Source organism: Myotis daubentonii, chromosome 12 (assembly GCF_963259705.1).
Source record: "Myotis daubentonii chromosome 12, mMyoDau2.1, whole genome shotgun sequence".
NCBI lineage: Eukaryota > Metazoa > Chordata > Mammalia > Chiroptera > Vespertilionidae > Myotis > Myotis daubentonii.
In genome coordinates this window covers 67,091,337-67,106,450 of record NC_081851.1, presented here as the reverse complement: position 1 = coordinate 67,106,450, position 15,114 = coordinate 67,091,337, and the positions used below count along the sequence as shown (strand labels likewise).

General features: G+C 42.1%; 1 protein-coding gene across 5 annotated transcripts in view; it reads left to right on the top strand.

The window, feature by feature from the left end:
- Nucleotides 1–14,166, top strand: part of CLIP4 (CAP-Gly domain containing linker protein family member 4) — a 53,864-nt gene extending 39,698 nt beyond the window's left edge. For 4 of the 5 annotated variants that reach the window (XM_059660234.1, XM_059660231.1, XM_059660232.1 and 1 more), the window contains 4 exons: nucleotides 1,831–1,954; nucleotides 7,474–7,538; nucleotides 10,694–10,766; nucleotides 11,810–14,166. In XM_059660234.1, the coding sequence (XP_059516217.1) occupies nucleotides 1,831–1,954; nucleotides 7,474–7,538; nucleotides 10,694–10,766; nucleotides 11,810–12,125 (578 nt within the window). In that variant the 3' untranslated portion in view covers nucleotides 12,126–14,166. Of the gene's footprint in view, nucleotides 1–1,830; nucleotides 1,955–7,473; nucleotides 7,539–10,583; nucleotides 10,642–10,693; nucleotides 10,767–11,809 lie in introns of those variants that run through there. The other variant, XM_059660235.1, reaches the window with a different exon arrangement.
- Nucleotides 14,167–15,114: the final 948 nt, after the last annotated feature.

Genomic DNA, 15,114 nt, shown 5'->3' with positions numbered 1-15,114 from the left:
TAGTTAGGATGTTCTCAATACAGTTTTCAAAAACTTAGTAATCCCAAAGGTAGGTTGATTTTCACAGTCCCGGATGTCTTTTGAGTTTCCTTTCTGTGGTTATGTTAGACAAGGCTGGCGTGGTTTGATTTGCTGGATGCAGTTCATCGTTTAGTTTGACTTTCAATTTTTAAATTCCTAATGGGAAGCATTTAGAAATCTGGGAAGTAATAAGCAAATATAATAAAAGTTAGACACTTTGTTAAAGTCATTCTGCCTTTTAGAAAGTAGTAGCATATATTTCTCGTGGCATCGAAAGTTACGTCATTCAGTTCTCTGGAGCAGTGGTTATAGCTCGGCGTTTTATAGATGACAAGATCTAGCCCGGAGAGGTCTTGTTTAGCCTCCTTAGCGTTTGTATCAGTGCCACCTCGGGAAGAATATTGTCTTTTAAATGGGAATATTGTCTTTTAAATCTGTTCCTCGCCACGACCTGACAATGTGTAGTCACTGTTATTAACACTTGTCATAATGCCTTTTTTTTGGTGTGTTACGCATTCTCAAGAGCTATATGGTAAGCATGTAGTAGCTGCATGGTACATTACCGGTAAAAAGAGAAAATGCAAAAAATTATGTAGGAAAACATCAACGGCAGAAGGAAGTAAAACTTGGAAAATTCCAACTCTGGCACTCAGAGAAATAACAGCGGCCACAGGTGAGCCTGGCTAGTGACGTTCCGAAATGTGATGACCTACTTTCAGGGCACTAGTTACAGCCAAGCAGTAGGTTTGCATCCATTGCTCTGTGCTTGTGCATAGTAGGACTGTTTAATACAAAAACGGTCATGCAATTAATCTTTCCAACCCAAACTATGGAAATGAGCTCAAGTATAAGAGGGAAAAATACTAAGAACTTTCAGGTTGTCTTTTTAGACATTATATAATTGTCTCTTTGAACTAGTAATTGGAAGGAAACAATATTTTTGTATTTGGGAATTTATAAGTTGCAATAAATTTCTCAATATCTATATCCTTATTTTTTTATTTGATACTGATTGTAAGGAACCAAATACAATTAGTACTAAATTCTCCCTTTTAATAAAAAAATGTATTTTTTGGTACTTTTAACTGGTCTGAGTCACCCTCAATTTGAGAATCATTAGGAGTATTTGTCCACTTACCTAATATTTACCACCCGACTGTCATTTTCGGCTCTAGAAAAGGAAATCCTATGACTTTGCTCAGAGGAGACCCTTTTAAATACGTAAAAGCCTTTTAGAAAATCCTTCCTCTTAGATAACCTGAACCTTTTCATTTAGATTAAAAAGAATATTTCTTTTCACCCTGCGTGGGGAAAAACAGAAAGAAAAAGAAGAGTTACCATGATGTCTAACCATATTTTTCATTTGATTTGTGTCCTCCTGTAATTATTGAAGAGCTGTTTGTGGTGTTCTAACATTGGGAATAAAATGAAGAGGTTGCTGGTTCCTTTATCCATCTCAGTACTGACACAGCCCATGTTCCCCAGCACAGGACAAGCGCTGGTTCATCACAGCTCTCAGACACGTTTTGGTCATACTCCTTGCATTATAGCCAATCTTGCCAAATTCGTGTTTGCATTTTAGCTTTCTCTCTTAATGTGCAACTCTGCAGCGAAGCTTTGTAAAACATTTTCCCGGTTCGTTTTCAACTTTTCCAATGTTATCCTTTGACAGCTGAACGATCATGACAATCATTCCTCATTTCGGTCATTTGTGAAGTTGCGGAACCATCAAGACTTTGGGTTTGGGTAACAGCATAGCTGCTTTGGCTACAGTGCAGATGCCGTTAAAGCTGCCCATTCTCATTCCAGGACAGTGGTACGGGATAGAGCTTGAGAAGCCGCACGGCAAGAATGACGGCTCCGTCGGCGGCGTGCAGTATTTTAGTTGTTCTCCAAGATATGGAATATTTGCTCCCCCATCCAGGGTACAAAGGTGAGGAAGAATGGAATTCATGTTTATTCACAAGAACTTCTTGTAATTTGTCATGGTTTATAGTTAGAGCCCCTAATTTTATATTGAAGACGTGCACCGATTACGTTCCTGTCTTCTTTCAGGGGGTTAACCAGCCACTGCCTTCAGAGAGGAGGCTCATGGAAAGCTAAATTTGCTTTGCTGAAGATTTGCAATTTTAAAATCCTCCTTTATTCCTCATTTGCAAACCCTATGAGTACGTGCAGGCTATTAGAAGTGGCGTTTGCAGCGAACACTGGGAGCAGCGAGCTTAATCTGGCATGCAAACAAAAGTGAAAATGCTCTCTGATTGCTCCAGGCGCCCCATTCATCCTCCTGCAAACCTAATGGGACCAAAACGGCTTTTCCTCTGATTTCTTTAGTTTTCACAAAAATAGATAGGCAGTAGATCTTCGGGGGAAGTGAAGCTTCAAGTATTTATGTGTAATAGACCTCCTCATTGGCTCCTCTTAGCATAGTACACTTTTGTACCAGCTCACTCTGGTTTCAAAAAATCAGGCTGAACAGAAATCAAGTCGTCATGAAATTCCAGGTGCCGTTTTAGAATGACTTAGGTGCTGAAAGAGGTTGGTTTGGTGGGAAGTGGGATGCTAATCTTAAGTAGGAAATAACATCTGTGGTATAACCACATTCACAAGGTAGGTCTGCAGTTACACCATGGAAGTCTCCTCCAGTTCACATCCAGCTAGACTATGTGACCACCTCCTGGCACAATTATCAGTTTTTATTTCCATTTGCTTTCTCACTCTATTTTTCATACTAAATAATGACTTAAAATTTTTGTATTAATTTTCTTCTATGATGTACTTGATATAATTTTCTTATTATTTATGACTAGAGGCCCAGTGCATGAAATTTGTGTACTGAGGAGGGTACCTCAGCCCAGCCTGCGCCCTCTTGCAGTCCGGGAGCCCTCGGGGGATGCAGTCGGACATCCTTAGCGCTGCCGCGGAGGCAGGAGGGGTTCCCACCACTGCCACTGTGCTTGCCAGCTGTGAGCCTGGCTTCTAGCTGAGTGGTGCTCCCCCTGTGGAGTGCACTGACCATCAGGGGCAGCTCCTGAATTGAGCGTCTGCCCCCTGGTGGTCAGTAAGCATCATAACGACTGGTCGTTTCACCATCGCGCCGAAACTGGCTCTCTGACATTCCCCCGAGGAGTCCCAGAATGCAAGAGGGTGTAGCCAGGCCAAGGGACCCCACTGGTCCATGATCAAGGCTGGGGAGAGACATGGGAGGTTGGCCAGCCGGGGAGGGGCCTCAGGAGAGCCCCAGAGAGTGTCTGGCCCCTATCGATCTGTGGACCCCAGCAGCAAGTTTACCTACTGGTCAGAGTGTCTGTCCCCTAGTGGTCAGTGCACATCATAGCAACTAGTTGACCAGTCAACTGTCTGCCCCCTGGTGGTCAGTGTATGTCATAGCAAGCAGTTGAGCAGCCTTAGCATATCATTAGCATATTGCACTTTGATTGGTTGAACGGCCACCTGGATGACCAGACACTTAGCATATTAGGCTTTTATTATATAGGATAATATAGCATTTAATATATGCTTTCCAGTTTATAAAGTGTCTTCAATTAAATGTTGCTTTATTTGACCCTAATAAGTATTTGGTCAGCTGAGTTGGGAAATTGCAGGAGCTAATCCATTCATTTACTGAGCATTTAATGAGCAGTGGGCTCTGTGCAGTGCACGTTATTATTAGCATTCCCATATTGCAAGTGAAGAAGCGTAGAAGAGATAAAGTAATTCAGCTGAAGCCTTATAGCTAGTGTAGGGGAGGAGAACTTCCTCCACGCTTAGGATCAGTAGCTGGACTGGGGTGGGGGTCTGTGAATTAAACTGACAGCAGATAGATTAACAGGAGAAAAGATATTATAAGTTTATTAGATTTTATATTTATATGCACGGGGCATCACAGAAAGAAATGAATATCCAAAGGAGTGGCGAGGTTGGAGCATTATAGAGCATCTTAAGAGCGGAGGAGGCAGGGAAGGCTACTCATGAGAGAGCAAATGATTGTTAGGAAAGGTGAATGGGCACTGAGGAAAACGGACAGGAGGTAGGAGGGTTTGTGCCAATGTCTGTCCGGGTGTGTAGTTTGTGAGGATGTCTGTCTGGGTGTGGTGTCGACTCTAGGCTCCTCTCCTGGGCTGAGTTGGTCTTCTCTTCTTGGTGAAACTCCTGGGGAGGGGATTTACCACAGCCGAGTTCTGTGTTTGGAGGACCCATTTTTGGCAGCATCCAGAGAAAGTCTGCCCCTGCATGTGCTGCTTCTCATGGATCTTCAGCTCAAAATACCTCTCACGTCAGAATGGCCTGTGGGGGGCGTGTTCTGATCTCCTCTGTTAGTGAATGGCGCAGCCCACCCCAGCCCAGTTTGCTATTTTGTTGTTGTTTTCGAAGACCTCGCTTTTAGAAAGGTTGCTGGTTTTTTTGGTAGTCATTTTATAATGAAGAAAAAGAGGTCATAGCGAATGATTAGCATTTATGTTTCTGGTTCAAGGTCTATGTGCCTGACATTTCGAAAGGCCAAAACTCAAAACGCCAGAATTTGGAGCAAGAAAGGTTTATTGATGGAGAAGTCACCAACTGAGAAGATGGGATTCCTCAAATCCATCCTAAGAAAGTGCAGAGTTCAGGCTTCTTTTATGTCAAGAGAAGGGGAAATGGGAGGGGCGAGAGGTGATTGACAACGGCAGACAGCAGCCGGCTGGGCGCCAGCAGGGGTCCCAGGAAGACCTGAAACCTCTTTGTTCCCAGTCCATTGACCCGTTGATTTGCATCCTTCCAGGAGGCTTCTGCAGATCTTCGATAAGCAATCAGTGTTGTACATATTTCCCCCATCTCCTCAGGGGAGGCACCTTCTTGGCAAGGGGCTGTTTTTATAAAAACTCAAGCCACCAACAGAATTCCTCCAATGATTGGCATGTCTGTGCGCAAGAACACAGCTGAACAGGATGGAGTCGGAGAGGCTGAGCATGTCCGTCTGCTGCACTGATGTCAGCCGGCACCGTTTTAGGCGCTCTGCTCATGCCGCAGAGCAACCCTGCGGGCCAGGCGCGTTAATTATCCCTCTGTCCCAGGTGAGGAAAGCCTGCACGGAGAGGCTAAGGGATGCGTGCACTGCGCAGAGCCCCGGTGGGGGTTTGAGCCCATCTAGCCTAGCAGTGGTTAAAAGAGGCCCCGTGGCTCTCCGCAGGGCCTGTATCTTACAGTGATGGACTAGGGGGTAAAATCCATGCGGAATGTGACGGTCTTCTGGGTTCTCATATTACTTGGGAAAAATCTTCATTAACACATTGCTACGGTCTCCTACAAGTTTTATTTGTCTCCTGGTCAGGAGGACAGGGTCGTTCATTTCATGTTCGATTACCCAGAGAACATAGGGTGGCTTCCTGTAGGCGCGGCAGGTATTGATCACGTCGAGCGCAGTGCTTTTTATGCTGTAACAGCCTTTCCTCTTAGATTATGAAGCTGCTTTCTTTTACATGGTTTCATCCTTTTCTCGCTTTGTTAATGGAACACATGTTTTTTAATTTGTTTTTTCCCCCTTGCCTTCCATTTCGTCGTGTTTAAGGTGATTCATTTAAAAGCAGCTCCCTCTTAAAAGAAACGGGGCTCTCTCTAAATGAACTGCTGTCTCGATCCAGCTGTCTTCCTGTCATCTTCTGATTGTCTCATTCATCCCCATCAAATACTATTAAGTGTCTTTTAGCACTTTGTGCTGTGCTAGGCATTCTGTAAGCAAATAAAACAGACATGGTCCCTGATTTTGAGGAGTTTCTCATTTAAACCAGCTTTGGAGCTCTTTAAAGACACCACTGATCTTCCATAAGGAAGGATTTTTTAATCCTTTTTATTGAATTTATTGTAGTGAAGAAGGAAGAATTTAAAACTAGGGGCTGCGTGAGGACAGTCTTAATAAAATAGTGGCTCAGCGTTTTCTCCCAGATTGTGGCTGGCCTGCCCTCTCCCTGCCCCACACCCCCCTTTTCTATTTAAAAAATGTGCCTCTTGTCCAGAATCTTTGCACATGTTATTGCCTCTGCGTGGAGGCTTTCTACTAACACCCAACTTCCATCTAGTTTATACCTTTTCTTCCATTAACATATAAATCAACCAACATTTCTTTAGAGAAATGCTAAGAAAACTATCTATCTAGCCATCTTTTTGCCCAAGTGGGCATCAGCATAGTATTAATTTTCTTATTCTTAGTTCTCACTAATAGATCCTTATTACGAATTAACTAATCACTTTTAGAATTAAGTTCTCAACTATCCATCACCACTTAATTCAAGTATCTGTCTTTTCATCAAGTCATATTTTTTGTGTTCATGAGTCTGTCATTGATTGCTGTATGATGAATATTATGTAAAAAAGATGCATATAAGTTGCAGGATGAAATTGCAAATATTGCAAGAGTTGCAGGATTTATTGATGGCAGCAGTGTGCTGGAGGAAGTGATTGACAGTGAAGGCTTTGCAGATTTAGGTCAGCAAACAATTGAAAGAAAATAAGACTGTTAGAATTGGTCTTTTAAAAATAATGATTTGAATACCCTATATAATAAAGAGCTAATATGCTAATTAAACCAGATGGCCAAATGACCTTCTGGAACGACCTTCTGGAATGACCAGTGGGCGGGGGGCAGGGCTGTGAATTTCGTGCATCAGGCCTCTAGTTAAAAAATAAAGGCAAACCTGTCAGGAAAGCGACCTTTATGTTTATGCTTAGAGTCAAATATAAAGTAAAAAAATGTTGAATTGTTTTAGCCATATAATTTTATCAGAAAAATCACACACTTACAGACTCAGCTGATATCTTTCTTAAATTTAAAAATGTGATGCCCTAGCCAGTTTGGCTTAGTGGATAGAGTGTCGGCCCACACAGTGAAGGGACCCGGGTTCAGTTCTGGTCAAGGGCATGTACCGTCTTGATCCCTGGCCCTGGTTGGAGTGTGTGTGGGAGATAACCAATCAGTGTGTCTCTCTCACATTGATATTTCTCTCTCTCTCTATCTCCCTTCCACTCTCTCTCTTAAAAAAAAAATCAATGGAAAAATATCCTTGGATGAGGATTAACGAGAAAAAAGAACGTGATATTTTTACAACTATAACATTTGTTAAATTTAACATAAAATAAACTTATTTTCATAGTTTTTAGTTTCATCCTTGAAGATAAATTTACAAAGAAGTAAAGTCAGGTCCCTATCTTAAGTGAATTCACTTTAAGTTGACTTTTTCTATACAAATTATTGTTAGGTAACAAAGAAGGGATAAACAGAAGGTATCTTCTGTTTGATTATTGCCTGTCTCTGATGCTAGACTGAAGTTTATCCTGGCTCATAATAGGTGCTCCATAAATGTTTGTTGAATGAGTGAAATAAGAAAACCATTGGTGTGAAACCTCAGTTAAGAGCCAATCTCAAATCTGAACACCAGCAACTTCTAATAAGGTTTGTATTACTTGTTTTATTTACAGAGTAACAGATTCCCTGGATACACTTTCAGAAATTTCTTCTAATAAACAGACTCATTCTTATCCTGGTAAGATTACAGTTTTATGTTCCTAATAACTATCCCTTTGCTTTTATTTATTGAAGCATTTTATTGTGAAGTATGTATGTATACAAAAAAGTGTAAAAGTGTATTTGTATAGTTTATGTAATCATAATCACATCTATTACCTGCCCCCAAGCTGAAGAGGACAATTATCTGAACGACAGAATGCCCTGTGTTTCCCCCTAACTCCTTTTTTTAGTTCTCAATAAAATAGAAACTGACTTATTTATTTTCTGTTTTATTTATCTTTTCTTTCTGATTGCTTTTCTGATATTTTTTAAAATATATTTTTATTGACTTTAGAGAGGGAGGGAGGGAGGGAGAGAGAGAAACATCGATGTGAGAGAGAACCATCAATCAGCTGCCTCCCATATGCCTCCCTGATCGAAGATCGAACCCCCAACCTGAGTATGTGCCCTGACCAGGAATCAGCCGCGACCTTTCAGTGCCTGGGACTAAGCGCAACCGACTGAGCCACAGCTGCCAGGGCTGATTTTTTTTTAAAAAATGATTTCAGAGAGAGAGGAAGGGGGAGAAACATAATCATTATGTTTACTCTTCCCCAAATAATAGAAAAGTTTTAAAACTGAGTTATTCAGTTTCTATTTTATTTCCCCCACAAATTTTCCATTATTATAATAGTTTTTATATGTAATCATTGTTTATTTAATTTGCTCATCCATTTACAAATAGCTCTTGTCATTTATCCTCAAAACTTACACCTGGCATTGTTTTATTTCTACTTCATGTATATTCTTTAAAAGTCCTTTTAGAAAGAGGTCTGTTTGTACCAAGTTTTTGTCTTTTCTAACGATAGTTTTACTGGGGAAAACAAAAACGCAGTGAACATTTTAGTTTGAAAGATATTTTCTCCCTGCACATTGACAATATAATGCTACAGTTTTCTGTCTTCTGTATTTTTTGAGAAGTCAGCTACGAGCCTGTCCAATCCACACTGTTGTAGGTGATTCATCGTTTCTTTCTGATTGCTTTTCAAGGTCTCTATTTCCTTGGTGTTGCACAGCTTCACTGTGATGTGTGTAGGTGGGGATTTCTTTTGTTTATCCTGTTCGGAATCAGGGATCTTCCTGGATCTGGGAATTAGTATCTGATCAATTCTGTAAAAATTCTTGTCTATATAGTTACAGTATTTTCTCCTTCATTCTCTTCACTATCTATTTCTGAAACTCGGACGAGCTGTACAGTAGCCTTTCTCACTTTCCCATGCCTCTTCCGGCTTTTTCACAATTTTGTCTCCCTGGACAGCATCTGGTATCTTCAGATCCATCTTTTCATTTCCTGGTTCTTTCTTTTTTTTTTTAAAAAAAATATTTTTATTGATTTTTTTACAGAGAGGAAGGGAGAGGGATAGAGAGTTAGAAACATCGATGAGAAAGAAACATCAATCAGCTGCCTACTGCACACCCCCTACTGGGGATGTGCCCTCAACCAAGGTACATGCCCTTGACCGGAATTGAACCTGGGACCTTTCAATCTGAAGGCCGCTGCTCTATCTACTGAGCCAAACCGGTTAGGGCTCCTGGTTCTTTCTTTAGCGATATTTATTCTGTTGCTTAATCTAACCACAAAGTTTTTAATTATAAAGGTTTCTTTTCTTTTTGGTAAATCTGTTTGTTACTTATTGTCACTCTTTCTCCATATTTTCAAGTTTTTCTTATATGTCTTTAAACATTTTCAATGTTATCTTTTATTTTATGTCAAATGATTCAGGATTTGATGTCTTTGTGAATCTGAGTCGCCATCTGTTTCTGTCGAGCCTAACTTCCGATGCTTTGTGCTGTGGGTTTGTAGTTCATTATTGTGCGATACTCCTTTCACTCTAATGCAGGGTCCTCCAACTACGGCCCGCGGGCCACATGCAAATACAAATATTGTATTTGTTCCCGTTTTGTTTTTTTACTTCAAAATAAGATATGTGCAGTGTGCATAGGAATTTGTTCATAGTTTTTTTTAAACTATAGTCCGGACCTCCAACGGTCTGAGAGACAGTGAACTGGCCCCTGTTTAAAAAGTTTGAGGACCCCTGCATGGATGGGGACTTGTGAGGCCTAGGTTGATGCCTCCTATTTACTTCTGCCTGTTGTCTCTAGGCACTGCCCAGCCTGGGGCTGTCTCAATCTATAGCCTCTGCAGCTTTTAAAATGTCACGCAGACAAAATGAACTGTGCACATGACCCTAAGTTCTGAGGGAGGAAATGTTGCCTGTTTTTGAGTATTCAGGTGACCTTTGTCTTTGTCCAAATGGTGTTCATTTTGTTTCTTGATAACCTTACACTGAGGGGAGCGGGTTGGGACCCTCGCTGAACCAGGAGTCTGGAGAGAGTCCCCCTGCTGGCAGCTGGCTGGCCGTCCCTGTGTCCTGGGCAGCAGCGAGGCGGCGGCTGGTCCCCAGAAGTCAGTGACACCTGTGGTTCAAGATGGCATATTGCTTTGGTGCTTGGTTACCTCTCATGGTTTCTCTTTTTAGGTTTGGCCTCTTTGAAATTGGACCTTTTGTGTCAGCTCAACAGTATTAAATAAATGCATTATAGTTATTTTAAATGATACTTGCTTTAGTCAAGAGATTCATTCATTGGGTCTGCATTAACTGCAGAACTGGAAGTCCCTTCTTTTTAAAAACATCTTTTTAGAAATTTACCTTTTGTGAAATCTTTTTTTATTTTTTAGATTACACTGTCATTTGGGGATGGCAGCAGTCATCAGCTCTGAAATTTTATTATTTAATAAATTAGATATATTTAGTGATAGTGTTTTTAAATCTTTTATCCTATTTTATATGATTTATCAAGATTAATATTTGAGAAAAAAGATTCAGCTTTATCAATATATACTTCAGTGTTATTTGGCTTTCAAGAACCTTTCTAATAAAACTTCCGAATGTATGTCCTGATCATAACTTGCTCATGTACGTGCACTTTGTTTGAGAAAGGTCAGATGCAAATTTGCCGTGAAATCTGAACTACTTCTGTATTCTAGATGTACTTATGTCTGTGCTTTCTCTTTCCGAAGGAACAACTGAACTAGCAGAACATCTGCAGGAGGAATGATAAAAGATAACTTTTAATAAGGGCTGCACATGGCGGTTTTTCCCCTCTTCTGACCTTAACTTGCATGTTTAGGTTTTAGGAGAAGCTTCAGTACCACTTCGGCTTCTTCCCAGAAAGAGATTAACCGGAGAAACGCTTTTGCCAAGTGAGTATGGAGATTTAGAAACACAGCGTTCGAGGGGAGCTGGGCGGGACTCTGCGAAGGAGGAAATGTGGGTTTTGTACCTTTCACTTGGCTGGGTAGGACTTTATCACTTAGGGAACCGTGGATGGGTGCACTGAGAGGAGTTCTCTTAAAGATGTCCCCGGAACTGAAGGTGCTGCACTGCACACGTTTTCGAATTGGTTTAGTCCTGTTAATAAACGTTGGAGGAATTTACATTTTGTGTTATCATTGAAGAGGGTGGACGGTTTTTTGTTGAACTGTTTAATTAGTCAGAGAATTGATTTACTATTTTCAGCAGTGCATGAAAGCAATGCCAGGCCTGTTTGCATAAGGTAATGAATGTTACTAGTAAAAAAAAAACTCCCACTCTGCCTTGGGGGTATGCTGCTCAAAATGCATTTTTGTTTATTGGTTTGTTTCTTGTAGAGAGAATCTCTTTTTCTCTTTTTCGTTTACATTTATTTACCCCATACCCTGAGGCTCTGGGAGGGCCTGTGAGATGCTGTCTAGCAGGCTGGGTGGGTGTTTGCTGTATATATGTGTGTGTGTATATTTTTAAAAATATGTGTTCATTGACTTTTAGAGAGAGAGGAAGAAACATAGATGTGAGAAACATCGATTGGTTGCCTCCCATATGCACCCTGACCAGCGACCAAACCCGCAACCTGGGCATGTGCCTTGACCCGGAATTGAACCAGTGACCTTTTGATGCACGGGATGACACTCAACCACTGAGCCACACCAGCCAGGACTCACTCTCTCTCTCTCTCTCTCTCTCTCTCTCTCTCTCTCTCTCTCTCTCTCTCTTTAAATCCAGATTAGTATAGTATTAAAATAGTCAAAAGGGAAATCTTTTAAAATGTCAAACAAAAGCTTATTCTACTATTGCTATTTAGACTAAAAAACTCAAGTTGTGAACATAAAGTATTCTCTCTTGTGACCGAATTGTGAGCCGCAGTGGAGATGAAGGCGGTAAGTCGCATCACCTGGCCTTCACACGCTCTTCCTTTTCCCGGGAACAGATCGAAAACCGCGCTGCGCCGCAGCTGGAGCGGCTCGGCCCCGGGCGCGGAGGGGGGCGCGAGGCTGCACGAGGGCTCCCAGGTCCTGCTCACCAGCTCCAACGAGATGGGCACCGTGCGCTACGTGGGCCCCACCGACTTCGCCTTGGGGATCTGGCTGGGGCTGGAGCTGCGGAGCGCCAAGGGGAGAAACGACGGAGCCGTGGGCGACACGCGCTACTTCACCTGCAAGCCGAACCACGGCGTCCTGGTGAGACCGAGCCGCGTAACCTACCGCGGAATAAACGGGTCGAAGCTCGTGGATGAGAACTGTTGAGTTAAACTCCTGGCGTGTTCGGTGAGTGAGCGTGTGTGTGTGTGTGTGTGTGCGCGCATACACGCATGCATGTGTATGTAAGACATAGAATAAAGAGTCGGCAAATGTCGACTTTAATTAGCCACTATTTAAAATTTGAAAATATGGCTGTCTTCCTAAAAACCACAATTACAATCCAGAGGGACTCCTTTGAAAAGCTAGCACTGTGGACTGTGGGGGTCATGGTTCCCTCAGAACAGTTTTGAAAGAAGCGTTTTTAAAAGCTTTTGAAGCTTTAGACCCAAGACAGTTCCAAGACGTAGGGTAAACGTGCCCGTGGGTGGCCCGCTGCTGTTGCTCTGTCTCCTCTGTGCACACAGTACAGTGGGGCCTTGACTTACGAGTTTAATTTGTTCCGAGACCGAGCTCGTTAACTCAAATTACTCTATTAACTCAATGCAAAAAATCGGCTGAGAGACAGCTGGTATCTCAAAAATCTGGTTAGTCGGGACCCTCATAAGTCAAGGCCCCACTGTACTGGGTGTTTCCTGGTCGTGCGGGTTTGCCCAGCTTTGCTTAAATCTGATGTTCACATGGCCTTTTCTTGTCAAGTATTTTGGGGTTTTCGTTTCGTCCTGTACTAGTAGTACAATAAGAAGCTCTGTGATTAGTGTATTTTTCATACTTGGGGCAAAATTATTTGCCCTTTCAGGAGGGCCTCATCGAAAGCTCGGTTAGAATTTTGGAGTTGGATGGGGCCTTGGAGGCACCTGAGCTCAGCCTCGCGTCCATTGCCAAGCACGGACGTGGACTCTGAGCCGTTTTCTCACCCACAGCCACTGGCTAGATGGCCAAGGCCTGAGGCGGGAGCGTGGGTCTCCGGAGCGTGGCTCACGCTCTTTCCTCTGTACAAAGCGGATACGCTCAGCTTTCTCGTCTGAGTCGGTGACTGCTTCGTAGGTGTATGAGTTCAAGTCATAATGAGGGTTTTTTGCACATACTTATTTAACTTCCTTATTGGACAGATCTCTAAAACACACACAGACACACACGAAGCACTTTACCATAGGAAGCACTTTCATCTTTGCCATCATTTCCTCCTGGGGTATGAAAAACATTAAAAAATTATATTGAAGAGAAGAGTGCAAATTAAGATGTGTTAGGGAGAATGTAGTAGTTAATCATTTAAGTGTTTATGATTTCTCGTTTTTTTGTTTGTTTGTTTTACTCATAAATCTGGTGTTCGCTCTTGTGGCTGTTTTGTATTTTCATTTGTTGAAAACCATTCTGTTACAGCTGCGGGGCTGAGTCATCATGGCTTTATTTTCCTTGTTGAGCGTGTGTTGACAAACTGCTCTTCATAACAGAGTGAGGTGATAATGCCAAGCATTTGTATTGTGGATATGTATTGAAGTTTATGGTCTTATATGTGTAATGATTGATCCCTAATTGTAGATATTTAGACCTTAATCTACAACAGAAATATTGGAACAGTTTGCTTTATAAGATTAAAATCCTCCTTCAGAATGGAGCTTACTTTGTGCTTAGAAATACTAGGTTGAACTATTTTGCAATATACTATTTAAAATCAGAATTCTGTTGCTTCGCTGCCTTTTAAAAAAGAAACGTGGCATTTCAAATATTGTTAGAGCTATTTTCCTGAAATACATGTGCAAAATAAGGCTGCTTTATAACCAAGGAATATTTTTATTGACTGAAGAAAATGACTGTACTGCTATTCAAAAGTAAACTTATTTTATTATATAGCTTATTTCTTAAAGACTCTATTTATACCTTGACATGAAATCCCTGGTTATACTGAACTTGGGTGTCTATAATTCTTCCTGTTGACTATAAAACACTGTAAGTTAGAAGCAGTAATGGAACACAATTCAGTGTTGCATTTTGAGATCAGAATAATTCTCATATTTAGATTAGGATTATTAATGTGTATGTTTACAGATGCTATACAAACAAGTTTGATGTTTTCATTTGTTTTGCTTATTGATGTCAAAATTCACTTCTTGAGCATTAATAAAAGGGAAGCTATTTGGTTTTGGAAGGTATCTTGTCATTTCCGCCCCCTCCCCTCCCCTCCCCTCGCCACGCTGCCTTTCTCAGTGACTTAACTTTTTTTTCCTTACAGTAATGATTTGGATTTGTCCTGTTCCTATAAAGCATCTTAAGAAGTGTCATGCTTTCCACTCAACAATAAAGATACGTTTCTAGCCACCCCCTTTTATAGTGTTTTGATGGGCAGAGAGCCACCTAAGAAAATAATGTGTTTCTACAGTTTTCTAAAATTGCTTAACTGTCTTTTATACCAGTGGGATTTCATTGGTTTATGTAAGGCAGGGCAGAACACTTTGAAGTTAGATTTAAAAAATATATAAATAACTAGAGGCCCGGTGCATGAAATTCGTCATGGGGGGGGGTGTCCCTCAACTCGGCCTGCACCTCTCCAATCTGGGACCCATTGGGTGATGTCCGACTGCCGGTTTAGGCCCGATCCCACAGGGACAGGCAGTCGGACATCTCTCTCGCAATCTGGGACTGCTGGCTCCTAACTGCTCCCCTGCCAGCTGATTGCCCCCAACTGCCCTCCCCTGCCAGCCACCTTGTGACAACGTGGCGGTGGCCATCTTGTGATGACGTCATGGCCGTCTTGTAATGACATCGCGGCGGCCATCTTGTGACGGAGTCGTGCAACGCCACCTAGGCTTTTATTACATAGGATTGTCTGCATTCTACTAAAAACTCGTCTGTGTTTTAGGGTAACTTGGTGGGGATATTGCGAGTGCTTAAAAGTGTTCAGATACAGAAGCTCACGGACCTGGGCCGAGACTGTGGGCCCGCTGTGAGCCCCCCGCAGCCTCTCCTGACGCCCGTCCTCCCCGCGTGTTTAGTTTGTCTCCCTAGCACTTAGCACTCTTGGTCACGGTAGCATTTTTGCTTGTTATCTCTCTCCCCTCAGTGGCCCGAGGGCTGGATGTTTGGCTGCTTCGCTCGT